Below are 27,876 nucleotides of genomic sequence, written 5' to 3' on the forward strand. Positions count from 1 at the left end.
GTGCTCGCTGCTCAGATAAACCTGCAGGATTAGTGGCCCAGTTAAAGTTGGGGCAAAGAGGATTATGCTCTCTTCTGAGGTGGTGAGAGATTCCCCGTGTCCTTCAAACGCTGCTGGCCACGAGGAGAGGACCTGGGTAATAAGAAGTGTGAGGCTTTGGCCAGTATTTTTATTTAAACTGTGGTTTCCAAACTGTGGTACAAGGGTAGCTCTGGTGATACACAGAGTTGCTTCTGGTGAAACTAGACAATCTTTTCACGTTCAGGACTAGATTTAAGCTGTTTTTATTCATTCCTCTCTTGACTATAATAATGTGAACAATAAAACATTTAACAAGAGTTAATCCTGGCTCAGCTGCTGTTCTGTTCTGGTAATGGCTTTAATGGTTGGCTAAAACTGATTTTGAATTTAATTGTTCACAAAATCAAAATCTGTCCCTGCACGTTTACTTAAATGTCTAAAGCAGAGAAAGGTTTTGGGGAAAAATCTAATAAATTGATTAAATTGTTTTTATGATGTCTTTAAAGGTATTCATGTATCTCTGCCTAATATTATAGTCTACATACCAAGATTGCAATAATGAATACAATTATAATTCTGAATATTTGTTTTTAAATCATGACCAAATCAGTCCCTGAGTTAATCTAGTAGCATGTTTAATATCGTATCCTTTACCGTCTTAAATGTGGAATGTAATGAAAAAATGTAGATCACATTTAGTGTTTCTTCCACAAAAGGAATGTTTCAGAGGTAAGTTACTTGTGTCTAGGTGTTGCATCAAAGTCACTGTGACATTTAATAATGTCAACAGCATTGGCAGTCCCATGTTTTCATCTCTAACACAGAGTCATGCTGTTTCCAGAAGTACACTTAAACAGAACTCTACTAATGTGGAAACTGTAAGCTCAATACACTAAGCAATTTTAGGGTGCAGAGCCACCTGCTGGACGTAAAGGGTACTGCAAATAGAATAAACCACCGTAAAACACTGCACGTTTATTTGCTTGATGCCCAAGAACATACTGTCTTTTTTTAAAATCCAAATAACATATGTTTAAAATAATAGAGATAATGAATGAAGATTGCCAAATATTTTATTAAACGTCATGGGTAAAAAAGTAAAACTCTAGCTTTGTACAGCTGCTTCTGAATGCCTCACAAATGCAGACTACAGTTGATGCACATTTAGACTAAATACTACCTAGGGCAAGGAGCCAAGTGCAATGAAAACACTGCAGCAAATATGGAAAAGTACATAATGGCAAGGCCTGAGTTGATTATGCAAATACCCCAGCTGCAAAGAGACAATAACATGGGAAATTCAAAGAGAGACCATAATAGAGGGGGCTATTGTCTTATATTTGCATTTATGCTTGACAATTGTAACCTACTCATCATGCCCATCTTGCTCCAAACAATGTCTTTGTATTCTTTTAATAATGGCACAATGCATTGTTCTAGTTTACAGTAAATGAAAGCCTTGTTTCTACTGATAATGGGTCAAAATATGCCATTTTTTAACTAAATACATAATGGGAAGATGTTATTTAGAAATATAGCATAAACATTTACAATAATATTCCTATGAATATAAACTCCTGAATACATTTGAATTTATGCAAACAATATACAATAGACTTGCAAGAATGTAATCCCTTTAAATGTATTTATATTATGAAACAATATATACATAGTAGATATAACTTAGATATAAAAGACTATAAATACTTGTTCCAGTACAATAAAATCTGCCAATCTGCACTTTATTTATATCACTAATGTAATGAACAATGCTGTAAATATGCCACAATTACCCATCAGAAAATGTACAACTTGTTCTGTAATACTTAATGTGACTGGCAAAGCTCATTTGAAATCCCTGAGTGGAAAAGCTGTCAAAATAGCAGGGGTAATTTTGTTCCAAAGTAGAAACTTGCATGGGCAGTGATTTGATGTTTGCTTGGCATACAATGCTTTGGTTATTAGCAGCTTGCTTATACTGTAAGCTTATGCAAATCTTATCCTTGGGTTTCAACTTTCTGTTATCAGCAACATTTTGAGGACTTTTCAACATTCAAAGATATGATATTTTGTTTCAAAATGTTAATTGCTATGGCAACAGTTCTAAATTTTCTTCATTCTGAAGCCCATGGATATGAAACATTTAACTTCACAATATCATTTTAAAGAGAAATAGTCCATCCAGTGTTGTGCTTGATACTCACTGTCCTTGTCCTAACTGCTGCTCTGGTTTCTTCATAAAGTCCCATGAGATGTGTGTAAATGAGTGCACTTAAAGCCCAACAGTCCCCAGCAGAGTAGTCTGTCTAATGCTGCTGTCTCTGCACAAGATGGACAGTCTCTACAGCGGTCAGTGTCTGGGCGTCAGAGGCTCCATTTCCACAACCAGGTCCCGAGAGCGAGGTCCCCTGTTCAGCTCCACCACGCGAGGGACCACAGTGGACCAGCGGTCTGCAAGGGAAACAGAGGGCTTATCCATATCTGGACTGAACAGTATAATACCAATAAAAGCATTTAAAACAACAACACACAATGTCAACATATTTAACATGAAACAAATTAAAGAAATGGTGGTTACAAAATGGTTACAGTGAATATGCAGATTTGGGATGTGAAAATGTCTAGCTGTCGCGGATTGATGGATAACCTGAGTTTGTGGGCAGAGTGGCTGAATGCTCTGGCCCCCACTGTGGCCATTTTTACAGTGGAGACTGACAGGAAAACAACAGATGAGGGGCGGAGAGAACTTGAGGGGGGATATGGGTGGAACCTGGGTTACACAGGTATGCTGGGGTCTGACTATGGAGTGCTCTGAATGTCAGTTTGAACTGAACTCTATGGGAGCATTTTATAAGCATGCAATATTATATGTAATCAGTAACATCACACTCACCTCGCCTTAGGCCTCTCATGCTCAGGTGTAGTCCATCAACTTGGTGGGTCTCGTTTTTTCCAGGGTCTTCATTAATGATGGCCAGATTCTGGTTCCAGTGGGTCCAGTTTACTTCATCCACCCTAATCAATATGACATACATTAGACAAATGGGTCTTTTACAGTAGCTTTGTGAAACACCGGGTATAATTATCATTGAAATACCTGAAACACCAGCGGCGGTCTGGTGTGTCGTCCCAATTCTTACCCACTGTCACCATCTCACCAACTCGAAACGACTTTCGAAGACACACTGGGAATGAACGCTCAATGTCCAATATGGTTGTAGCCCACTATCGTTGTTGTAGAAATTGTAAATAGTAAATTACAGAATCACAATATCACAAAAATAGCAGATAATCACAGGACTCAGATTACAGTTTGATTTATATGGTCACCTCCCTGCCTTACCTGGAGTTTCCAGATTTTCTTGCTCTCTTTGGACACCTGTTCCACTGTCTCTCCCATTAGAGCGATCAACATGTTGAGCAGCAGCACAAATGTCAGGATGATGTAAGTGACCAAAAGGATGAGGAACACGGCTGGGTATTGTGCGCTGTGTATCATGTCCAGCTCACCCATCCCAATGGTGAGTTTGAAGAGGTCCAATAAGAAAACACTGAATGTGTCCTGGTCCCTGCACTTTGGGTATGTGGGACAGCCTTCATCTTCACAGTTTGACCCCGCGGGAGGACATACAGTCAGCAGGGATACCAGAGCTGCACAGCAAATTTGTGACTGTCAGTTTTTATGCTGGAAAATCAAACTTATTTTGATGTATTTGCTTTTGGTGAAAAAAAAAAAAATCTAAACTTATCAGAGCAGTGATTCTCAACATTTTTTATCCTGAGTACCCCTTAAGTATTATTCCACACTTTAAGTACTCTGTATATAGTGTAATGGTATTTCTTTATGTTCTGTTATGTTTTCTTGTTTGAATCATAGTTGCGCCCAAATTATGAGACTGAAACAATAGTAAGAATGTCTTATGTACTAGAACATTTTATATTCAAATACTATTCAATTCCACCTTTCTTTTAAACCTGAAATTAGCCACAGTACCAGCTTGCTTGTGGTTCTGTACTCCTTGAGTCCATGTGCCTTTGGTTGAAAAACACTACAGTAATGCAATAGATACAGGTATAAATGTACCTGATGCATATCCGATCATGAAGAGCACGTACACCAACAGAAACCTAAACAAATCTTTGAAAAGAATCTACAAAAGCAAACGAAACAGCGGTAAACAGCACATGAAAAAGTGATTTGTGATGTCTCATTACTGAAGTGTCTAACCTTCTGTATCATGATGCTGTATGTCCCTGTAAGCTTCAGTCCTCTGGTGAAATACAACGTGTTCATCCAACCCAAGACGAGAGCAAACACCATGACCGAAATGTATGCCTTGATTCCAGACAGGTACAGAGCAGCGGACACAACAATCAAGACTGAGTAGATGAAGCTACAAATAAAATCATAGATAATGTTATCAAAAGACGTGACAAGACCGCCATTTAACTAATGAACTAAACCAACATAAGGAACAGCTTGACATTCAACGCCCTTTGTTTGTAACATGAGTTTAATTAGCGATGTAAACTATAAAACACGTCAATGGAGATTTTCATAGAACTAATTAGACGCCTCAATTGAGTGAATGCTAAATCGGCCTTGGGCAAAAGTCACTAAAGAGCAACATCAAAGGTGAAAGAGACAAGATGGAGGCGTACTACAGCAGTTGAAAGGAACCATCAATAAATAAAGACTTCACTCCAGGGCACTTCTTCAGGAACAGGTCTTTTATCTGCAACAACAGTTTGGAGTTGATTAAAGAGTGTGCAATAGGAGTCAACACACGATTATCAAATCCTATTAGGGTGGTAGACACATACATTAGTGAGAAAGAAGAAGATCCCTGATGCAAGAGTCACAATCTCCCCGGCCATACGTAGGTAGTCTGAGGAGGTTTTATACGGATAAGGAGGCTGAGCAGCAGAAAACGTAAACTAAAGTTAATAACAATTTAAACTGGAATTATTTACACACACTGATTAGGAATTAGGAGCGGTGACAGTGAAATAAACTACTTTATTATTATTTTTTTAGATTTAGATTGAAAAAAAAAAAAATTCTAAACATTATTTGTGCCCAAAGATCACAGAGGAGTTATCACATGGATATATAATTGCAGGCTGATAATATTAATGCAAAACCTAAACATTATCTACCAAAGAAGTCAAGCTGTGGCTCTTGTGGGGTATTCCTGCTGTAATGTGGTCAGTATGCATAAAAACATCTCAGGCTCAGGTGAGATCTTAAAACCGACAGCCATGTTTCCATCAGTCACTTCAAGTATGGGCAACAAAAATGGCCTTCTATTTTTTACCATTTTACTGATTATCTTATTAAGTTATATAAAATTAATATAGTATAAATACTGATTAACTATACATCACAGTATGAATGTGACTAACGGCAGCAGTGCCACTCACCGTGTCTTGTGTTGGATGGTAATACGCCACTAGAGTAAAGATGATCATAGTGGTGAGGTAGGAGACGACACTGATATAAAACGTCACGGCTCCAAACTTCTGCCACTTTGCTCTGAGCAGCTCATTGATGGGCTCCACAGCCAACATCTCATGACGATTCTGATAAAGATACGATCAGCATTTGAATGAATCTCTTACTTTATATTTGCAGGTAGTGCAGTGTTGGGCCTGTATAATTAGTTACACAGCTCAAGACAAGTTAAAACTGGAAACCTTGCTGTGTTGTCTTTTTGATGGATTACTTTTGTGATAGTCACCTCATTGCGGCTGTTGTAGACCAGGATTTCCAGCACAGATGGCTCCTCTCCACATGTGTCCAGTGACGAAAGATCATAAAGGGATGAGTACACGGGACCATAAGCCCAGTCCTTAAACTTTCGAGACAAATGTCTGACTTCTTCATCTTTGATCTCACGTCGGATAATGTGCTGAAAAACCTATGCAAATGCAACTTGTTAGTTTTTAAGAGTACTAATCTTTCTATGCACTTAAAATTGCCAGAGGCTGAAGTAATAGTTAAAAAGGAGAGGACATAGGTTGTTTAATAAGATTGTTTGTACTGGTAGCAATAACTTGTTTATAATGTTGAAAAATTACTACGATGCATGATCCAGAATTGCATTCATTTTTTAAAATAATTGCAAACATGTACAGAGCAGTGGGTGGGGATAGGGGAAAGATGAAACTGAAGTTTTTTGAGCACTCAAGCAGGAATCAAGTGAAATATAACTGACTCAGAGAGTTAATGATGATGAAACACTGTTATAACACGGTTAAAAAGCTCAGAAAAGTCTATTTTACAAAATATGTTCCCTTTAAAGATATGTTTGACTTTACCCCAATCTTTCCCAACTTGGCGGCCATCATGAGCGGTGACATGCCATCGCTGTTGAGCACTGTTTCTAGGCTGCACTCGGGGTACAGTTTGGCACTCTTTATCAGCAGCAGGTCGTACATCTTAGTGAGGAAGCGAGTGTTGTCCTTAGTGTTGTCTGCGATGTGCACCAGAGCGTGGAGCACCGTGTTTCCTCGTGAATCTTGCCGCCGTAGATCAGCCTTTTTGTGTGGGTTCTCTGTCAAATAGTGCACTATGTCGGGCTGGTTTGTACAGGCTGCCAGGGACAGAGGCAGCTCACCTGGGAATCAGAAAGCTCTCATTCTTATATCAATCTCATATATATATATATATATATATATATATATATATAATTGATTGAGGAAATGAAAAAGCATTTCTCAGTCATATGATTGAGACTTTTCTAGTGGAGAATCTGCCGCCTGCTTGTCTCCATGTCTTACATTTATTCAATTATAGGTATATTTTTATGGAAGATACCTTTAAAAACATCCATTCATACTGTGAGCAGGGTTGCCTCTCTCCAGATCTGTCTTGTAACTTGGTGTGGTGGCATCACCTGCTTGTCTCCACAAAGATAAGTTCAATGTTCAACATTGCAGGTAAAGCAATAACATCACTTGCTTGCCTCAGTGGGGCATTGAGACAAGCAAGTGGTGGATCCCAACACCAGAAAAGTTACATTGTGCTACTTTAATGTAATAAAATCATGTATCAACCATGTAAAGTAATGCATAGCTTTACATGGTACACTAACTCAAATTGAGACCACAGCTGCCCTGAGTCATACTGACAAAAACATGGCATGGCCAACCCTTACAATCACACTTACACAGAGCCTACAGGCAAAGGGGATAATGAAGTGCCCAGCGATAGAACAAGAAGTAAAAACCAACCTTTCCCTCGATTGTGGGGAACATCTCTACATTAATCACCATTTACTTATTTTGAATGAATGCTTTCTTTTTGGCCACTGTACCCACCACTACAGAAAGAGCTTGTTCTCATTAAGACATTTCCTAAAGAAAAGATTGAGATGAGAAATGGGGGTGAGTTTTTGCTAAGTGGATTAAACAGGATCAAAGACAAGCAAAAAAAAACCCACACAATTAGCAGTGGTTTGAAGAAGGGGTGCAGAGGGGCCAGAGTGCCAAAAGCAGCTGCTCGAGATGCGCTGTTGCCGTGGGTGACAGATTACTTTGTCACCTCAGACAGAAGTGCTCCTTTTCATGGATTTGCACGGGCACATGCAGACTGTTAGCTAAGTCTAAATCTCATTAGCCGTGGTATGTTGGGCCTGCCAGCTTCCTGTTCACCTCAGTGCGAAGCTTGCGGAAAATTAGCCACAGTGCACCGGGACACAGGGATTTAGAAACGATGATTTGGTGACAGCAAACAGAAATCATATCCACTGTAATGAGTCCACATTATTCCAGCCCACAGAGTCTTAATAAATACCTACAAAACTATTAGTCAAGAGTTTGTCAGCATCTGTCATATATATGGTATCTGTGCAGTATTAAAACTTCAGGTTGCTTTGGGAGAAACCACTTAATCTCCACTAGATGGCAGTCCCGGTTGGCTTGGGTTGTATTAGGGCTGTGATTTATTTCATCCCCAGTTGTGAAAGTTATGGCATAAGAATGATTTGCAATTGAAAGTCTCAAAAGCATAACAACCGCATAGAACACTACTAACAATACCAGCACAAATACTTAATATAAAACACTGATAACTTACAATTTTTTGCTCAAATATTTTTTTCTTTTGTTTAATTTATTATGATTATTAAATAGCCAATTATCATTACTTAGATATGTATTGTAAGCTAAAAACAATGAATGGCTGCTGACATAAAACTTAAACCCTATGTTTTCTTAGTGCACCTTTCAATACGGCTTCCCATGTGTCTGCTGCAGAACTGTCCAGTCTAAAACCACACCAGGAAAACAGAGCGGGCCACTCATGTCACCTCGTCATAGCAGCGGAAAGTTGTGTGCCAGGAAAAAGCTCTGTTAACTGAATGACTGAGTTGTTTGCAGGACTTTATGAGGAGTTACACCTAAAGAAATGCTCTAAACCCAAACCTTCATGTTAACAGTTTGTCTTTACCAAAATAGAAGTATCCGCCCTCATCTCTGGGCTGAAAGAAGCGTCCCCGTGCCTGAGCATGAACGTCTGCCCCCTGCTCCACCAGAAGCTCCACATATGGTTTACAGCGGCGCTCTATCGCAATGTGCAGTGCAGTTTGGCCTACAGACACAATGCAAGAATGTGTCAAGTTCTTTTGCAACTTAAGTTTTAGTTAGAATAAATCAAACTTACCTTTCTTTCTGCACTAAATCAAAAACAGAAAGTTGATAATATTTTTGTACCTCTGTAGTAAACGTCTCTAAATGGTGTGTTGATAAATTCTCGTAGGTTTCCAGTCTTCTCAGCGATGTCCACCAGCAGAGGGATGGTTTCATTTTGTCCACTGTACAGATTCAGCAGGGCTTTGGGCAGACACGTCTTACCTGTTGATGGCTCTGAACAAAAAGAGAAAAGAGATACAGTATATTTCAAAATATCTGTGTTATTCTGAGTGTGTGCTTTTGAAAGAACCGGTGGGTTAACAACAGTATGCTGTGATTTTTCTCTGCAGTGTGTGATGTTGTGCAGATGTCTCACTCAGGCACACACAAGAAGCCTTCCCAGTGACTTAACCTACAGACTCAAGTCTATACTGCACCTTTTCCTCTCCGTATCCTTTGAAACATGCAGCAGACAATACAAAAGGTATTTTGTATTGTATGTCAGGCTGGACATTTGCAAAAAAGACACTTGTGTGAAGGACAAAAATAGCAGCAGATGACAATAGCCAATGATTTAACGTTGACAAAGCTCACCTCTGAACTCCTCATCGGTCAGCCTCTTCTCATAAGTTTGCAGGAACTCCAATAGACCCTCTAAAGACAAAGGGTCCCCACGTGACACACACTCAAACAGCAGAGTGCGGTTGAAGATTTTCACTACTTTAGGGGGATCAGCACTAGCACCATCCTCACAGGAAACCTCAGTTTTACTATAGACACAAGGTTGAGATATCATTCATTCATTAATCTGTATATACAAAGCATAAAGTCTTCTACTAGCTCCATAATGACCCCTCTGTATGACCCTGGCATAGTACCTCACACGCAGGCGCCCAAATATTACCTCAACCGTTTGAAACCAACAACATGGCCTCTGTTGGATCACTGACTGGAGGAAAGTTTGTTTGTCTAAGAGACACACCTCAGTCTACAAAGTGTCAGTTGTGGAGATTTTATGATGACATTTTTCCATCTCTAATGCTCTTAAAGAAGTCCTAAACATGGTGCAATTTCTCAAAGGCCAGTTTTAATAATGAGTAGTTCTATTGCATATTTAAAGGTGCACTATGTAACTGTGAAATGTTATTGCGTTGCCTAGAATGTTCCACAGTATGACATTAAACTCACCTGTCTCCATGGAAAGAAGCAGATAATAGTACCAGGCCAGGTTACAGGTCATATTTGTGAAGAGGCAACTTCACATTAAGAATGATTTTTTTTTTTTCTATGAAATTTTTGAACAACATTACATAGTTCAGTTATTTTGTGTCTTTTCAAGTATTTGTGTTTACTGTTTACAGCATAAGTTTGAATTTAGAACAACTTCTGCTTATCTACTAACTTCTTAACTGTAATACAAATGATCAACAATGAATAATCATTTGTTTGTAGTAAAAAAAACAACAACAACATCTGTACCCTCTTGGTAACTTTTTCCTCCGTTTTTTCTGGTTACTTGTATTTCTGTAGGTGCCATAGTCAAACAGTGAGTCCATAGGAGCTTTCTTGGGTCCCGGGACAACATTGGACTCATAGATGGTAGTTTCCAGTAGGTCCATAGGGTTACCAATGCCCTTCTTGAACGCACCCTGGAACTTTGACCTCAAGTTCTGTCTGCTGTCCGCACCCTGCTGGCCAGATGGGACCACTTCCTGTCCCCCCTCAAGACTTTGGTCTTCAGGCGGGACAGAGATGTTGTCCAGGTCTGACAGCTCATACAAGGAGTCGCTTTGAGCTGCTCCAACATCTCCAGAATCCAGGGAGACGGTGTCATTTTTAGACAATGCGAGCTGACATTTTCTAAAAAGTGTAGTGGCTGAACGATTCTATAAAAACAAATACAGAAACAGACAGAACATTAGACTTTACTAAACAACTTGCAAGTTAATTAAATGTATCGTTCCAGGATTATCCAGCAATTAATGTTTTCTGTTAAACTTTTATGAACACATAGTAATTTAGCAGTAATTTTAAGATTGCATGGTAACGTGTACCTCATTCATTGCTTTCGTCACAATGAAATTCCCAATTCCTTTTCAGGAGAAACTGAAGTAATGTTGAATGAGAACAGTAGCATTTACTATTCTCTATTATCTGAACACAGAAGGATGGACACCTTGACGTATGGCTTCCTCTCCAATTGTATGGCTTCCTGAATCTGCTCCTGAATCTGCACTTATCTAAGCCAGTCTGCACTGCAAAGAGGCAACACAAACAAAGTATGGGGTCCCGTGTGAGACAAGCATGAGTCAGTGCTCAGTTTAACACACAGGATTATCATACCGGTTCCCTTCACTGCACATGTGATACTTTTAATACAAGAACTAGACAGGAAGAAGTCAAACTACAACCGCATTAGGTTAAATTATAGTTATTTAGTTTGAGTAGAGGTTATTTGTCAATGACTAATGTGTCATTACTCTTCATAGTAATGGACAAGGGCAAGATGTGTACTGTTGTTTCATTAATAAGGGAATGTTTCTAGAGACATGGGAGTTCCGGCAGTGTCACTGCTGATGTGACACTGTCCAGAACTAAAGAGATATGACTGTTCAGACTGGAGCCACTAATCTTAATAGTGAGAAAAGAGCAGTTTTATTCCAGTAATACTAATAAAAATAGTCAACAAAGTAATCTAGCAGCTAATAATCTATACGGTTTTTTTTTAAAGTCAGAGATTAATAAAAAATACCCTACAGAATCTAGTCTGTATACAGGCTATATATACTGAAAACGTCAATGATTATATGACAATGTCAATATAAATGTGCCAAGAAATCTGTAAAGGAAGGCCAAGGATCAATTATCTATTCATATATTTTTAAAGAATACAGTTTGAATATTCGCAATAGTCTATGTGAGCTACAGTAAAGTAGACTATTGGAAACGTTTGTAGTCAATATGTAGGCCTATCGCTCACAGTTAAGGAAAAAGATAGACCTATTGCAACAGTCACTTGAATTTAACAGTGAGAAAATAGCAATGTGACTTACTTGACAGTTGTTGAAACTTGTTTTAAGTTTGTTAAACTTGATTTTCCATTCTCTGGATTCTCCTGTCTTCATTAACTCCACAGTGTGAAAGAGCTCAGACTGCCGCCTCTCAAAGTTGACCAGAACAAGGGATGCCTTGAGGCGGACAGGGTGGGACAGAATGAACGCTACCTTTTGCTCCAAAGCTGGGAGTCTGGAGCCAAAGCGGAAGTATGGGGCAGTACCGTGGTTGACCACAAGAGGGTGACGTGGCAAAGTTTCTTCCATGAAGCCATGAATGAATTCCTGCACATGTCTTTACCTGTCAGGGTTTAGGACCTGAACGATTTATATTCTTAGCACAGATTGCTGCGCTGAAGTATAGAGGATTTTTTTTATTGTTAATGGCCCACTTACAAATAATTCATTTAATTCAGTTGTGTTAAGTGTTTGAAGGGTGAGTCTTAGAGTCTCGAGATTTATTTACTCAGTAATTTAAAAAAAAAAATCTTTTACAGACAAACACAAGACTATTACAACATTGACTGAAACCATATTTTTACTGATGTTGGAAAAATCTGTTGTATGTATGGAAAAACACTTCTGTAAAACCTAATGTAAAACGTCTATTGTCTCAACATAAAAAGGAAACAAGCAGTGCTGCCAAACTCAAAAAGGTAAACAATGTCTCACTGAAATTATGTTGTCAGTCACGCTGTAGAATCTACTTCTGCATTCATTTTAGTGTACATCTCATATATTGCATCCACAGTCGCAGAGAAATTTATGAGAAATTTACGGATTTTCTCTAAACAATCTTCTTCTTTGACATCTCTGCCTTTTGACAGAGCCCTGAGAAACTCAGATTTATAAGGTGTAGCAAACACAGCAGCCTGAAACCATAAGGATAAATACATAAGCCAACATAGAGTTTATATATTGTATTTTGTCTAATTCAAAAGTCACCTTGAAAAGTTGTTGCACAAACCAGCCATGATACCTTCTGAGTGCTATTTCATAGGCTTTGTTTGCATTGACCCGAATGAGGTTTGGATTTAGATCATCTTTCTCACCATTTACAAGGCTCTGGAGAAATGCCTGGATAAACCGTAGACTTCTGCAAAAGATAATACCCAAAATATTGAAACTATCCAACCCCTGGCTTTATAAAATACTAATCGACCTCAAACCTTTTCAGCCACATGAGTGCAAATGTTGCTCCAACTTTTGGCCATTCAGTACCATGCATTTCCTTTTCAGCCTCCAAAAGGTGCTGCAGCGTCTTGAAACGACCTGGGTTGCTGTCATAGACAGTCTTCATTTTCTATAAGAAATATTTCTTTATTAAACAAAGAAGAATAATACCTATGGGTGGTAGAACAAATTTCTTACTGTGAGGTTTCCTGAAAAGTCTGCTTTTATTGGTGCAAAAACAGTGGGTCCAAGGCAGTCTAAAGATGAGTATATGGAGATTAGACAACAGATTACAGAAAGGTTCTGTTGATGAATTATGCATTGTGAGTAGTTATTAAGACAAACAGGGACTCAAAGGGATTTAGCAGAGTCTTGTTGAGTAATTAGGCGAGCAAAGTATTAGGTGACAGTGCAGTGAACAAAGAGACATCTAGAGGCTTGCCACACACACGTGTGCTTGACCCACTGTCACCAGCAACAGAGCTGCTGTTAGTGGAAACTCCTCATGACAAAGTGTGCTCTATTGTGCCCATCTGATGGACCAGACAGCACCAATGGCAACAGATCTTATTTCTGAGACACGCTTAACTTGGTTTATAATGGTTTGCCTCCTCAAAACTAAAGCATCAAAATGGTACAACAGACAACAACAACCTTATAGTTACTCAGCTAAATACAAAAAGTAGCCTAATTGCGTCACTTTTATCACACCATGTCAATATATTATTTTGTTAGAAAGTATAGCTGTTCAGAGACCATTTTTGGTTTTAATTTGATCCATCAATAAAAATAGCCGTGATCATTTAAATACAAGGGCAGTAGATGCAGTGCCCTCAAGGGTTTCGTGTGGCAATTTAAAAGAAAGCCCTTGGTATATTAATACCGAATGAAGTTGCACAAAAGTGCCCAGGAGCACAATCTCACCAATGAATGGGCATAGGGAACTCAACACCCTTCTAATCAATTTTCACAACTAAAAATCCAGGCCACCAAATTAAATAATGCATGCTAAAGAACTATTGACAGCAAGATACAAAGAAAATGTAATACAAAACAAATTAGCAAAAATATTTTCCTAAAAAGTACAATACAATAAAGCCTAAATTGAGTCAAAAGCTCTTTGTTGGTATTGTTTTGGTTGAAATATTACTCTAGATATTTGTGTCATATCTTAGGCTAAGCAGTGACATCTACTTTTCCCACCTCTTCTCTCCTGATGTTATTGAATTAAAATCTTACCAAAGAAATGTGGAAGATAGGACACTGCCTCCAGAAATGGCCTGGTTTCCACTTGTCTGTCTGCTGGCAGCTGTCTGAACTGATGCTCCATCAGCAGGGCCATTTTTAAATCAACACTGTGTAGCACTGAAAAGATAGTAACAAGCTTCCAGCCTTTGCTGCAGATTCAGTGGCACCTAACACTGTGTGGCAGACTCCACCTGAGTGTGACCCGAGCACACACACTCACAAAGGCATCACTTGGGGACACACAATTGTCTATGCCAAGAACCTGCTTATAATAAAATCTTTAAGTTCAAGAGATAGGAAAAAAAAAACAAAAAACCTTTACATAGGCCAGTCGTAGATTTATTACAACAATTCTGATGTGGCCTAATGCCTAAACAAACGATGTTCCAAAATGGGAGTAAACAAATTAGAAGAAAACAGAAAACAGAAAAACTACGTTTCCGACTTTAAACACATTTTTATTGTCCTAACCACTTTACAAAATTAGAATAAAACCGTCTTCGCGTTTTTTGTGTACGAAGTTTGTCCTTGCGTTATTCCGTATAGCGGGGAGTAACTAGGAAGTAGATCTGTAACTAAGGAAAACCAGAGAAAAAGCGCTAGTCGATGTGAGGTGTATTTTTGCTTGTTTGTTTGTTTCAGTGGCCCGTTTTATCCGATCATTCGTCTTTTTTAGAAGTATTCTTCACAAAATCCATACGGTATTCATGACAAATTTGTAACTGTCCTATGTTTAATAGACGCTGATCTCCATTTTCCTTGTTACGCTAAGTTTTTGCGATTGAGTGCCTGATTTCTTGTTGTTTAGGATCATTATGGCGTTGCCGACTCTATCGGCGCATGCACCCAGACGGTCCCGTACTTGGGCCGGGCAGATGGCTCGGCAGCGGGAGCAGCAGGCGCGGTGGAGGCAGCAGTGGGAGCTCCATGCCCAGTATTTCAAAGAACAGAGCGTCCGCAGTGAGAAACAGGCGGCATGGAGCTCTCGACAGTCCTACCAGCAGAGGTCAGATTCACTCATGATTCAATGTTTTGTATGCAAACTTTATAATATGTTATTATTAGTGAAATGTAACAATCACAATACAATTAGTGAATTGTCGAACTTTCTTTTGAGGTCATACGGAGTTTATTAATATATTTTTCCTTATTGTATTATCACAAGTAACTGTATTTAATCTTTAAACAGTCTTTTTTCTGATTATTAGAGGCAGCAAATGATATCTCCATCTCAAAAAATTGCATTAAATACAGTTATTCAAACGATTAAGCTAAGGATTTGAATAAACCTGTTTGAAAAGACTGGATGAGATACTCATTTGAATAAGATGTTACAATAAATAATAAATGTTATTATAAATTTGTTATTGTAAATGTTGCTTTGACAGCATGCTGGCATATCATAAACAGAGACTGGAGGAGGAAAAGAGAGTATCTCTAGAGAAACGAAGGGCTCGACTCAAGGCTATGCTTCAAGAAGAACAAAGCAGTTTGGAGGCGGAGCTTTGTAGAGTTGTTCCTGACAGCAGCACTTCAGCCAGTCAGTTGGTACAAAAAACAGAAGAGCTACGCACTGCAAGAGAGGAGCGCAGAAGAAAGGTATTGACTCTAAAATGGATTGCTTAATATCTTGTTTTTGTGTTATTGTATGTTTTTTTTCTTAGGTTGCTGATGAGCTGTTGAAGGAGTACTGGAGGAAAAATAATCCTGATTTGAGAGAGGTAGCAATACTTAAACAATTAATGCTACAGGGACACATTGCTAGACCTCTTATCCGAAAGGTTGACTGTTTATAGAAGTAACCAGAGAAATGAGAGTGATGCTGTAAAAGATACAGAAAAACACACACACACACACTCACACTAACACACACTAAGCAGGCGTGTGAAATGGATATTTTGTGACTTTCTGCAGATCTGAATTAAATTTTTGATGTTGATGTTGTATAAAAAATTTTGGTTAGTGCATTAAAACATTTTGCCTGTGTTCTTCAGCTTGAGTCTACCTTACATAAAGATCATGTAATCAAACATTGGAAAGAGCAGATAACTGACAAGAGAGAGGTAAGAAAAACACAAGTTTTAATTGTAATCTTGCCCTAGTTGTGTAATCAGTGGTCAATGTTTTGTTTATACCGTAAAGGGATAATGGCTGGATGAATTAAATATTGACTAATTAATGATGTGACAAATCAATATTTAATGTAGTTGCATTGTAGAAGATTAGACTTTTGTAAACTAGTTTATTTAACAAATATACAGCAAAAAGCTGCAGAGCAGGAGGAGAAGCGACGCTTTGAAAATGAATATGAGAGAACACGTAAGGAAGCACTTGAGCGGCTCAAGGAAGAGGAGCAGAGTAAGAAGGCAGAGGAGCTGAAAAGAGCCGAAGAACTCCGTAAACAAATGGAGGAACTGAAACTGAAAGAAGAAGAGGTACTGTCATCAGTTTTTGTGAACTACCAATAGTGTTAAAACAAAACTTTTTTTTTTTTTTTTATGAGACATTTTCACTTATGGAATTTTAGGCAACACATCTTAAGAAGGAGCAAGAGGCTTTGATGGCCCAGCAATGGGAACTTGAAAAGATGGAAGAAGAAAGGAGAGGAGCAGAGGAAAAGAAAAAGAAATCTGAAATAAGGTAAGAAATGTACTGTTTTGCGAGAGCTGGAACTTATATAATTGTATATTTTTACATACAACTAGATAATAATCTTTGTTATGGCAGGCATTTTTTGATGCGTCAGTATCGGGCTCAATTAAAGAGAAGAGCTCAGCAAGTGCAGGAGGAACTTGTGAGTGTTATTCTCACATTTCTGTTTTTAAAAAATTCTGTCTCTTTTGCTAATAATAATGATGACAATAATAATACTAATAATTTATATATGCACACACACACATTATATTTATAAAGCGCTTTTCTAGACAGTCACAAATGCTGAAAGACACTCAAAAGATGCTGTTTCAATTGTTAATGTGCTCATGTTTTTGAATCCAGGAGGCTGACCATAGAATCCTAGCAGCTTTAGTAGAGGGTGAGGAAGAAGACAAGAGACTTGAGACTGAACGAAGAGAGCGAGCCATTGCTGACGCTGCCTGGATGAAACAAGTTATTGAAGAGCAGCTCCAGCTGGAGCGAGAGAGGGAGGCAGAGATGGATTACTTGCACCGGTGAATAGGAAGTTAAATCTGTGATTATCAACTGCACAGTCAGTAGTGTAAGATACTGTTTATTCTGTTGTAGGGAAGAAGCTCAACGTGTGTGGGAAAAACAGGAAGCACAGTGGGAGAAGGAGAGAATAGCCAGAGAACGGCTCATGAATGAGGTGCAATTTTTTAAAATCGCAAATGAAAAGTAAAATGTTGAACATGTGGTATTATCTTGACTTGGCTTTTGTGCTTCCTTAAAAGGTGCTTGCAGGCAGACAGCAGCAACTTGAACTGAAAATGCGTCAGAACCGTGAGGCTCAAGAAGAGTCCTTAAAGAGACGCGAGGAGCTGATCCAAGAACTAGAAATGGAGAGAGAGTTACAGCACCAGGAAAAAGAACTACAGGAAGGTCGCAGAACAGCACGAAAGAAGGAAATAGATGCCCAGGTAAGAATTGTACTCTTCATGTAACTACATTTCAATGTAAGTAATTTTTTATTTATCATTAAACAAAACCTATGCTATTAACATTGTTTTAGGTTGAACAGAAGCGTCAGGAGCAGTGGGAGGAGCAGCTGCGAATGGAACAGCTTGAAGAGGAAGAACAAGAGGCCTTTAGGCTTCAGGAGGAGCGCATGAGGCTGGAGGCACAGAGAATGGCCCAGAGAGGTTACGAAGAGAGGGTGAGTCAGGAATTGGAGCTCTTTTAGTTACATTGGGTTATCAGCATAGACTGTATACATAAATCTTCTATGCAGTCTATGGTTACCAGGGATCTAATGAATGATTTTCTGTCTCTAGATACGCAGCAGACCCCGATCAGCATGGACCTGAGTCTTAAGAAATAATGATCACAATCCAAAGAATGATTATATTCTATCAATAATTAGCTTAAATTTCTATTTAATTTACTTTGTGGCCATATTTGCTAGGTGCCATACTTATATATTATAGAAAGCAGTTTTTTGTATTTTGAACACATATTTGTAATTTATCATTTTGTATTAAACATTCAATAAACACTTATATATATATATATATGTATAATTTGCATAAATATAAATGATAATAGATGTGATTAAATTAAGTTTATTAAGAAAATATTTCACTGCCCCATGCCACACATGGATGCATTTTGTAGGACAGAGAAGAGCATTATTTTAGTTTGAAATGGCAGAGAACATGTGGTATAACCTTTAAAACTTGTATTACCCCATTTGTTGCACATAAAAAAACACACACATTGAAATGCACACCATTAATAGCTTTTGCTTTGTATCTTAGCCCCAACACTGTTACTGGCACAGATAATATAGTCCAGAGTTTCATGAAAACACAGCAATATAAACATTTTACAGTTCATTGTTGATTGAACTTATATCGAAGAACAGACACACTATACAAAAAACACTATTATACATGAACTGCTAACTAAATTAAAGTATGTGGGGGACCAGCCTTGCGATTTTTCATCAAACACTGAAGCGAAGAACTGAAGGTACATAAAATCACAACAAGGAGACCTGACCCATTCTGTTTAGATGGGTAAACATACAGTGGTTGAGGCTTGCACAGTGCAATAAATAAAGGGAAGCTCTTAGATAGAGTGTTAAATTACTATCTTGTCGCAGTAAAGTTCTCACTCATTTATGGCTTTAAGTATCCATTGATGCTTTGGGATGATCCATATGCATATGGATACATGTAGTATTAAACCATAAAAGACAAATATATGTACGATACATTACCAGCTCTTGACACAATTTACATAATTCATATTTCCTAGGCCTGCTAGCTATTTCCAGTATATTGTCTGAATTACAGGACTGTACTTGTGCAATATATACTATTTTAGTTTTTGTTTTTTTTCCTTGTGCACATATTAATTATTGACATATCTAATATACATTTGTCAGCTTTACTCAAAATAAATAACAACATGCATATATCACAAATGCAATTTTTGAAAATAAAACACTACAAAAATATGAAATGAGATGTTGGCTTCAAGTGCTCTTAGTTGGTGTTCTCCTTTGTGGTGATGGTCACTAGCTGCTTGGCTGCTTTAGCAATGTCATAAGCACATTGTATGACCTGCTGTGTGACCAGCTGCATATCCGGAGCCTGGCCGCCATTTGAAGGCACAGCCTTCTTACATTCAGCCTGCAGTCGACAGGCACTGGATGTCAACAAACGCAGAGAGCCTCTCACGGTCTCTGAACGAGGTTTCTACAAGTGAACAGAATTGCAATACTGTACAATACTGTTGATGAGATCTACACTTTCAAAAATGTCATCAAATACCTTTGGAAAGAGGGCAGCCATTTCTGTTACAGCCACATAAATTCTTTCTGAGCAGGGTATGAAGCTGTAGAGACAGACATGAACAATCAGCAAGTGTTAAGGACATCTACATTATTACCACTCAATATTACAATTGTGCTCAGGGTGATAGAGAGAAGAGGCAACTGCAGTACTCCATGCAAGTTACACAAAAATAATATATTATGACATCAAGGTGGAATGAAAACTCATAGCCCTCAAGATAATAAATTGTAACACATGCGGTACTGTGAACATATGAGTAGGTTATTTCAATACTCCTCACTCTTGAGTTGCAGGTTATATGTTATAGTAATTGTTAATATTAAACCAAATCAATATATTGACCACACGCAACAAAGCATTGTTCTTCATAAATTATGTATGTTGATCATAAAGTCCAGAAAGAGCGTAGCATAGAGTGAGAGGAGGTAGACTGTGCCTGGTAGGCAGGGACAGAGGCCAGAGTACCAGGAGGTGGGGTCAGGGGAGCGAAGGCTGAGCAGCTGGAGAGAGGAGGTGGGCTTTTCAGCCCAAGGAACCAAACTGCTGAAACATCCCAAACTATGCCTGAGGCGACGTGCGCCCTCACGCTCAACAGCCCTGCTCATACAGGTGATGGAGACATGGAGACCACAGTACAAACACAGAAGCAAAAGTAGAGAAAAAGAATGAATCAAAAAGGAATCAACTAGACTAAAACTAAAAGCTTCTGGAAGAAAATAATTGCATAAAAATGACAAAAGACATGGGTGGAGGAGCTGAGCAATTCATTCAAACCTCTCGTGTTTGCCGTCTTGGGCCGCTCGCAGCAACTCCTGGATATTTTTGGTTATCTGCTCTGTTTTGCGGATGACGTCTTCAGTGCTGGGAAGTGTGGGGTCTGTTTCCATCTCTACATCATCAAACTCTGGGATTGAGCTTCCCTCTCCCGGCCAGCCACTGCTGCGCAGCCTTCCTCTCCTACAGAGACTGTCACAACCATAGACCATTTACAACCAAAATCAGCTTCTTTTTTTTTCAAACAAATTTATCCAAATGTCGATTGGAAAATTGTTACCTCATGTCGTCCATCTCTGAGTCATTAAATGCATTATCATAATCGCTTTCAGGCATGCTCATCTGCTTATCCAACTTTGAAGCCTGGAAGGGCAGAAAAAAGTATTGCCTCACAAGAATGTGGACTTGCATGCAGAGGTTGACAACAACCATGATATAAAAAGGAAGCAGTGCAGCAGCTGAAAAGAGCAGACATTAAGCTTTATTTTAGTAAAATTGGATATGTAGAAGTGTAAACTGTCTTGATAATCACCATCTAAACTCAAATAAATGGAAAGACAAAACACAACCCTTTGAATTCTGACAGCTCAATGAAGCCATTTCAAGGATACAAATGGTGAATATGGAACTGTCAAAATTAATAAGATACTAAAAAACAATAACTGCTGGTTCAAGCACAATGAATTTCTCTAGATCACATTTGAGATGGAGTGAATAATAAACATGCTGTTTAAAGCGTTCTAAGCAAAGATGGAAGGATAATCAGTGTAATTCATGAGCAAGTGGTCAGACAGGAGACTATGCTGAATAACAGTGCAGTAGAGGGATGGCTCGAACATGCAGCAGTGCAGTTTAACATTAGCTAAAAGACAGAAGTATATTGCTGCAACAGGAAGTACTTGACCTTCACAACACTGTCTTCTTTAAACCATGACAAGGTGGATGGAAATGAGGGTAGAGATGAGGAGGTAACACCAAAAGCACCCCTTTCCGTCTGAGGACAGGTTTAAAATCAAATGTGATAGTTGCAAAACAATGTATAAAGTTTTTAAATGCCCCAAAACTCTGTAAGGTTCAACAATAGATATGACTATATCCAAATGAATTGCTAGGGCTATGCATCATCTTTAATATAATAACCAGTTTGTTAATAAAAAATATACACTGTTCTAAATAGTGCGTCTTTTTAGTACCAAGAGTCTACATGGCCGATTAAATTGCAATTTCATATCCCTAAATGCATTGTTTTGTTATAGCAGCATAAAAGCAGACCACAGTGCTCCTTTGCTGGAAATGTAACTCAGCCCACAATGAACAACAAAGTCTACTTTACCTCATAAACAATGTACTACTGAAACAGATCACTTGTATGAAGATTTTAATGTTTCTTAAAAATAAATAAAAAAAAAAGTACAAAATGTTTATTAAAAAAACACACACACACATCGTGTCAGCTAATGAATGAATGTATCTGTATTTCACTGATAAAATGTGTAAAAATGTTGTCGAAACGGCTCAGATGAAGGTGGACAGAGGAGAGTGTTTGGGAAAGGAAAAGACAGAGGGAGAGGTCCCGAGCAGCAGACAGAAGTAGTGGACAGAGGAGCAGGTCTTACTTACATGAGGTGTAAAGGGTTGCAGGGTAAGGAGGGTCTCCTCGGGGTAGGGCATTTCCCCTTTAGGGATATAGGGCTTCAGACCTGAGCCAGTCTCATACATAGACATGGGCCGACTGGCTCGTGAAGACTGTCTCCGCTTGTGGGCGGAGGGGCTGGAGGGGTCAGGGTGCTCTGAGCTGCTGGGACTCTGATACTGACTGGGACTGGCCTGCCGCCTTAGAGAGGAGTTCTCAGTTTGCAGAGATTGAAGCTGGAAGAAATGCCATATACTAAGAAAAGCTTTTAGCAAAGCAAGAGTTTCTACATATCATTTTACAGGGAAAACCTGGATTTGAAATTTTACTTCTACTAGGTCACTTGTTTTAAATGTTATACAAAGGGGCTTATCTTAGTAGGATCATGAAAATATAAATACATGAAAAGGTAATTACTGATACTACATATACTTTTAGTGGACAATTTAATCTTATCTTTTGCAAGGCTAAGCCAATGGTGAGCAAGCAAGACTGGTAAATGAGCAGCTTAGGTCTTAGAGAAAGCTATAGACAGATACTTGAGAAAATCAAACTGATTTTGCCAAGAGCACAAGAAAAGTTTGGAAAGCTACACAGATGGGGTTTAATATTGTTGAAACTGAAATGAAACAGTAGTGGGTGTGTTGAGGCTGTCAATATAATGTATGTGACTGTTAACTATACGCTTTCAGAATAATAAAATTGTTCATTTAAAAAATATTACAAATACTGAAGAGAATTAAAATATAAAACATGCAAAATGTGCTATTATACAAAACATGTGACAGACTTAAATGAAAATAAACCATGCACACACTTTAAGTTAGTCCACCTCTTTTACATTAAACGATCTTCATGCTTGGGTTAAAAAAAATAGTATATTAGTTAATAGACACTATAGAGGTGAAAAAACAAAGCAAGTACAACAAATATTGAAAAATGTGGACATGCTGGATGTATTAATAAATGTGAACAAGCATACACATGTTGATATTTATGATTAGATGTAGGTAGGCACACCGACAATCAGTCTGTCCCACAGGTTAGTAATCACAGTATTGGAGATACCTTTTTCTGCATCAACCTCAACTCGTCGCTCAGGTTACTGTTGGCTTTCATTAGCTGCTGAATCTTTGCCTCAGAAAGAGTGAGAGCATTTTTCACATCCATATATTCTTGCATAGTTATGGGGCCATCTGAGAGGTCTGAATCCAGGCTCTACAAAATAACAATAGCGTGAATGAACTACTACAACATAATCACACACATTTCAGTTTTACCTTTGTTCTGTCTTCTTTGCTGGTGGGCATATCTTGATCAGTGTCCTCATCAGAAGCCACACTGTCATAGTCAGGCTGGTCGTTATCTGGACTACCACCAAAATGCTTTACAGATAGATTTTTGAAAATTAGATCTAAATTATCTAGAATAAGAAATAAAGCAACAGTTAACAAATGATTCACAACAATATAAAACAGATGTTGTGAATGAAATAATTCTGACCTTGGGGACTGACTCCTGAATTCCCTTGCTGTCTGCGTTTAGCATCACTTAATATATCAATGACAAGAGTTGCAAATTCGTGTGCATTAAATCTTGCAAGTTTCTGACGTCCCTGTTATTAAGCAACAGAATCATTCAATAAATGTGATAGATCCAAAATAATGAACTGAATAAATGAATGAACTGCACCTGATTTCTAGTGGAAGAATATTCGGGGTTGACAGGAAGAAAAGGCACCACAGTTGTCTCAGACACAAGGGTGCTATGATTCTGTGTAGCCAGCCACACTAAAAAAGTCAGACAGAATAGTTATTAAAAAGTAGTACACTGAAATATCCTTAGAAGTGTACAACAGAATAATATAGAATAGAATTGTATTTATCAATCCCAGGATAAAACAAAAATTACTCTTCAAACAACATCAACAACCTCTCCAGACACACAAATACAATATAAAATCAGACGTCCAAAACAGTGCGACTTAGTGCTATTCAGGACAGTTATTACAGTGGGAAGATGAAGGACTTCCTGTGGATGTTTCTCTGGGCCAGCGTATTAAAAAAACTACCTGCATCTGTCTCTCGCCGGTCAACCTCATCATACACATCCATCGCGAGCTCCTCAAATAAGTGATTACTGAGCTATAAAAACAGTACAGTCAGTCTTTATTTTATGATATGTATTTTAAATCCTAAAGTGAAATATCAAGTTATTACTCACAGACTGTAGCTTTTTCTTTGCAGATTTGGCCAGTTCTGATAAATCCAAACTGCTACAAATAAAACAGCTTAATTAGGACATAGGCTCATTAAATGATAGCAATCTCAATGCACAATTAATTATACTCACACATTTCTTATCCATTAAAAGAGAGCAATGCAAAATCACACACAACATATTTAAGCTTCTGTCTTATGTATTTATTGTATTTACTGATACAAAATGACGTAGGGCAATATAATGTATGCAGAAAATATATAGATGATATTCATCAATTTATTCCTCATTAATTACTTTTTAAGTCCTTTGTTTTCACAAAAATATGTTAATATGACAAAAAAAACAATTAGAGTATATAGACAGTAAGACACTTCACAATATTACTTCATATTTTCTTGTTAATTTAAATATACACTTACCTGTCTGCTAACTGGGGGATTATGAAGTGCTGTCCATTCCTATGATCTGAAAAAAAAAATCAAATAAAAAGCTAAATGGTCCGAGGACTGTACTGCACATAGTGTAATATTGTGCAACTGTTACTCATGACAATAAAGTGTATATTTTAAATAATATAGAGACTTATAGCTAAAATACCTGGTTTTCTCCCACAAAGATAAAAAGCCAGTCGATCTGTAAGTTCAAACTGGATCTCAACCAATCTGTCTGCCACGTCATTATACCCAGCTTCTCTAAACATAGATATAGCAAGAAAGTTATAATGTGTAGTTTATAAAACAAAGCTAAGTCAAATAAACAATACCATCATATCATCATTCCAGTTACCTTGCATAGTCAATTGGAGTCTTGCCATTACTATCAGGTGACCCTGGATCTGCCCCATAAACAGTGAGCAGCTCAGCTTGTAATACTTGTCCAGCCTTCGCAGCCACATGCAGAGGTGTGCTTCCTTTTTCCTGTTTAACCAATTTACATACAAATATGGAAATAGCGAGGTTAGGTTGTTTTAAGTGAAACATAACTGTATGAATAAAATGAGGTTCAATTGTACCGGGTGAAAGAAATTTGCTTGAGCTCCCAATGTTAGTAATCTCAAGCATGTCTCAAGGTTTCCTGTTCGCACACTTGAGTGAAGTTGCTAAAATTAAAATAGTAAAAGTTATAAAAGTGACATTATTATAGGGAAAAACACATTAGTTGTATACCTACTTTACTTAAATCTTTTGCTGTGTTGCTGTCATCCTCCCGACATGGCATTCGATGGACAAAAGCCAGCATTTGGTATTTAGCTTTTATAAATTCAGACTTGTTTGGACTATGTGAGGAAATAAGCATATTGATAATAAAGCGAGTATGTTTAAAGTTCACGTGTTGAGATTATTCTTAAGTACTCACTGCAGCTTGTCCTGAGGATTGGCCTTGCGTTTTCCACTCATCACAGATGTTGGGTCTAAAAGTGAGTGCTCCCAGATAGAATTTGCACCATTGCTGTATAGAGTCTGCACCATCTGCATTAATTGAAGAAGTTCAAGGCAGAAGAATAAAAGAATATGCAGTATTTAAAACAATGTAGGATTAAAACAACAGAGAACAGTGCATTTACAATAGATACACAAATGTGACATGTTACTTTTATCAGCTGATCTTCCCGATTATACTTGTTTCCTTAGGTTTCAACTTTTTTTTCCCCCCAATCCATGACATAACTCCCCTGCTTACGGTAGTCAGATATGGCTGATTTTAGGTGTGTGTGCTCTCTCCTTTTCTGTCTTGATTAATTGTGTAGTAGTAGTTTGTTTTGGTTTCTTTTTTTAATTCGGCAGACAAGGACACTTCTAAGAAAGATGTTTGCCGAAAGCTTCAGCACATATGCCGGAATCTGTGCAGGCCTCAGCACTGTGAGATTGATTCCCGGCTCAGATGATTTGCTAAATGTCCCCTCGGATTTTAACTGCATCTGTGCAGGCACCAGCAAGAGACCTGTCGCTGAGTTTTTAAAATCAGAAATTTAGTGAGACAAAATCAAGACAACGACTCAGTAATAGCCTCTAAGTGCAACCAGATATCTTCCGATTCATATTGACCATTGATAAACCAAAGCTACTGTACATCCACAAAGACTTGCAATTAATAAGGGCCAATAAAAAGCAACCATATAAAGTAATTCCAGTTATTTAGTGTTATTACCTGTAGCTGAGTAGGAGGCCACGGTGTGTGCGTTAAATGGCGGACTTGGGAGCTGTGTCTTCCCAGGCTTCGATGCACGCTGCAGCACTCATCACAGATCAAAACGCCCCTATTCACAGAAGCCCAGCGTGGATCTAGACAGATAAAACAAGATTGGAATAGTTTTGTGAAATTTTTGGGGGCATTTGAATATATGAATAAATGTTTTCAGATCATTATAGACACTAAACAGTCACAGTGGGTTGATGGTGAGACATTATTACAAAAGCAGAACGTCTCTAAAGTTATGAAGTCTGTATGTGTTAAAGTCTGCCATTAGGTAAAAGAAAAATAAGAACTAACATGAGCTATAAAGGCTGGTTTTCCTCCATCTTAAATGTACTGAAAGTTGTATTTTAAGTGGTTCATGCATATTTGATTAATCCTGTAGTGCTCAAAAATGCTAGTGCTTTTTTCACCTATCCCTGGTCCCTGTCCACATCCCTGTGTTAAAACAATAATTTGACAAATTAAGACACCGGGTCATACGCAATGTAATATATAGTCACCATAAATTAAAATCCACTGCTTGCTATAATGAAATGCAACAATGAAGAGGCGGGGCCAGCAGCAACAAAAATCAGTTCTGCAGTTTTAAACCCGAAGCTAAATGACCCATTTCTAGTATTACATTGTTTTAGATCAATATTGCCATTTACAACAAACAAAATGTCAAATCAAGAATTACATGTTAGTAACTAAATACCAAAAATTAGATATATCATCTAAAACAGCTTCGAATATATGTGTTGAGTAATAAAGTACCTTCCTCTTTGAAAGAACTGTCACATACTGAGAACAAAATATATGTCCAATATTTGAAGAATCATTATGAAGATAAACACAGTTTACGAGTTTGCTAATGGAGCAGCTGGTGTGAGACAAAACTGTTGCCAGAGCATTTGATTATAATCTAATCTGGTGTAATTAAAAAAAAAAAAACAACAGTAAATAATTATAACTTGAAATGAGTGGTGAAACCTTAGGCTCAGGTGTATGATTTAACTTATGCGTTAGATTTTTTTCCCCTCCCAATTACTGTAACTGATCTGCTGTATAACAATAGAAACATGTTGTGCACTAAAAGTGTGTGTCTGCAGCATCCTGTTTTGCTTCCTGCGCCTGAAAAAGAAATCACGCACCACAACCAGCCTTATAAAGCAGTAATAACTCTGCCAGTCTTTACGCATGTTTCAACATGTAAAACCAGAACCTCTTTCAAACTAATTACTCTTCCCTAAAACGACTATTTATTTTTGGTAATACGTTATGATAGCATGTCAAAATAAAGAGTATGTAAAGTAAAACTTTCATGGGCATGTTGAAATCAAAACTCTTCTTCACCGGTTCTAATTTAACTAAACTCATAAATTTCACTAGACAAAAAAAGGACACCAATAATAATCTGCTTACCTGGCACACTGCAGTCTGCACAGACCTCGGTGTTTCGCAG

At 38.0% G+C, this 27,876-nt stretch overlaps 4 protein-coding genes across 6 annotated transcripts in view; 1 reads left to right on the top strand and 3 right to left on the bottom strand.

Moving 5' to 3' along the window:
* Positions 1-1,078: 1,078 nt before the first annotated feature.
* trpv4 (transient receptor potential cation channel, subfamily V, member 4) lies at positions 1,079-11,890 on the bottom strand. Its single transcript, XM_033972670.2, has 17 exons — positions 11,709-11,890; positions 10,710-10,910; positions 10,135-10,541; positions 9,250-9,425; positions 8,737-8,889; positions 8,474-8,614; positions 6,343-6,641; positions 5,763-5,942; positions 5,446-5,604; positions 4,846-4,938; positions 4,684-4,757; positions 4,250-4,415; positions 4,106-4,172; positions 3,365-3,672; positions 3,119-3,246; positions 2,915-3,036; positions 1,079-2,472 (listed from the first exon to the last, which is right to left on the bottom strand). The coding sequence occupies exons 2-17, from the start codon at positions 10,716-10,718 to the stop codon at positions 2,372-2,374; spliced, it is 2,583 nt and encodes an 860-aa protein (XP_033828561.1). The 5' UTR covers positions 10,719-10,910; positions 11,709-11,890; the 3' UTR covers positions 1,079-2,371.
* Positions 11,891-12,365: 475 nt separating this feature from the next.
* Positions 12,366-14,223, bottom strand: gltpa (glycolipid transfer protein a). The gene is made up of 5 exons (XM_033972500.2): positions 14,121-14,223; positions 13,080-13,138; positions 12,878-13,011; positions 12,654-12,804; positions 12,366-12,580 (listed from the first exon to the last, which is right to left on the bottom strand). The coding sequence occupies exons 1-5, from the start codon at positions 14,221-14,223 to the stop codon at positions 12,398-12,400; spliced, it is 630 nt and encodes a 209-aa protein (XP_033828391.1). The 3' UTR covers positions 12,366-12,397.
* Positions 14,224-14,694: 471 nt separating this feature from the next.
* On the top strand, positions 14,695-18,168 carry tchp (trichoplein, keratin filament binding). The gene is made up of 13 exons (XM_033972677.2): positions 14,695-14,742; positions 14,938-15,135; positions 15,518-15,728; positions 15,794-15,850; positions 16,124-16,192; positions 16,391-16,564; positions 16,657-16,769; positions 16,857-16,923; positions 17,127-17,299; positions 17,373-17,454; positions 17,540-17,725; positions 17,818-17,961; positions 18,080-18,168. Exons 2-13 carry the CDS (start codon positions 14,945-14,947, stop codon positions 18,110-18,112), a joined length of 1,500 nt encoding a protein of 499 aa, XP_033828568.1. The 5' UTR covers positions 14,695-14,742; positions 14,938-14,944; the 3' UTR covers positions 18,113-18,168.
* A 184-nt stretch (positions 18,169-18,352) lies between these two features.
* The window catches only part of git2a (G protein-coupled receptor kinase interacting ArfGAP 2a), a 9,876-nt gene continuing 352 nt past the window's right edge, over positions 18,353-27,876 (bottom strand). Inside the window, exons 1-20 of one of the 3 annotated variants that reach the window (XM_033972671.2) lie at positions 27,837-27,876; positions 26,385-26,518; positions 25,593-25,705; positions 25,407-25,512; positions 25,249-25,335; positions 25,023-25,153; positions 24,834-24,928; positions 24,656-24,701; positions 24,237-24,288; positions 24,085-24,157; positions 23,706-23,803; positions 23,517-23,628; positions 23,294-23,436; positions 23,082-23,231; positions 22,001-22,249; positions 21,285-21,374; positions 20,661-20,743; positions 20,381-20,572; positions 19,583-19,646; positions 18,393-19,507 (exon numbers count right to left, since the gene is read on the bottom strand). The exon at positions 27,837-27,876 is cut by the window's right edge and continues 345 nt beyond it. In XM_033972671.2, coding sequence (XP_033828562.1) covers positions 19,295-19,507; positions 19,583-19,646; positions 20,381-20,572; positions 20,661-20,743; positions 21,285-21,374; positions 22,001-22,249; positions 23,082-23,231; positions 23,294-23,436; positions 23,517-23,628; positions 23,706-23,803; positions 24,085-24,157; positions 24,237-24,288; positions 24,656-24,701; positions 24,834-24,928; positions 25,023-25,153; positions 25,249-25,335; positions 25,407-25,512; positions 25,593-25,705; positions 26,385-26,518; positions 27,837-27,876 — 2,271 coding nt within the window. In that variant the 3' untranslated portion in view covers positions 18,393-19,294. Of the gene's footprint in view, positions 19,508-19,582; positions 19,647-20,380; positions 20,573-20,660; positions 20,744-21,284; positions 21,375-22,000; positions 22,250-23,081; positions 23,232-23,293; positions 23,437-23,516; positions 23,629-23,705; positions 23,804-24,084; positions 24,158-24,236; positions 24,289-24,655; positions 24,702-24,833; positions 24,929-25,022; positions 25,154-25,248; positions 25,336-25,406; positions 25,513-25,592; positions 25,706-26,384; positions 26,519-27,836 lie in introns of all 3 variants that reach the window. The other 2 variants (XM_055224099.1, XM_033972673.2) reach the window with 2 other exon arrangements.

The sequence above is a fragment of the Periophthalmus magnuspinnatus genome, chromosome 9 (genome assembly GCF_009829125.3).
Source record: "Periophthalmus magnuspinnatus isolate fPerMag1 chromosome 9, fPerMag1.2.pri, whole genome shotgun sequence".
NCBI classification, from domain to species: Eukaryota; Metazoa; Chordata; class Actinopteri; order Gobiiformes; family Gobiidae; genus Periophthalmus; species Periophthalmus magnuspinnatus.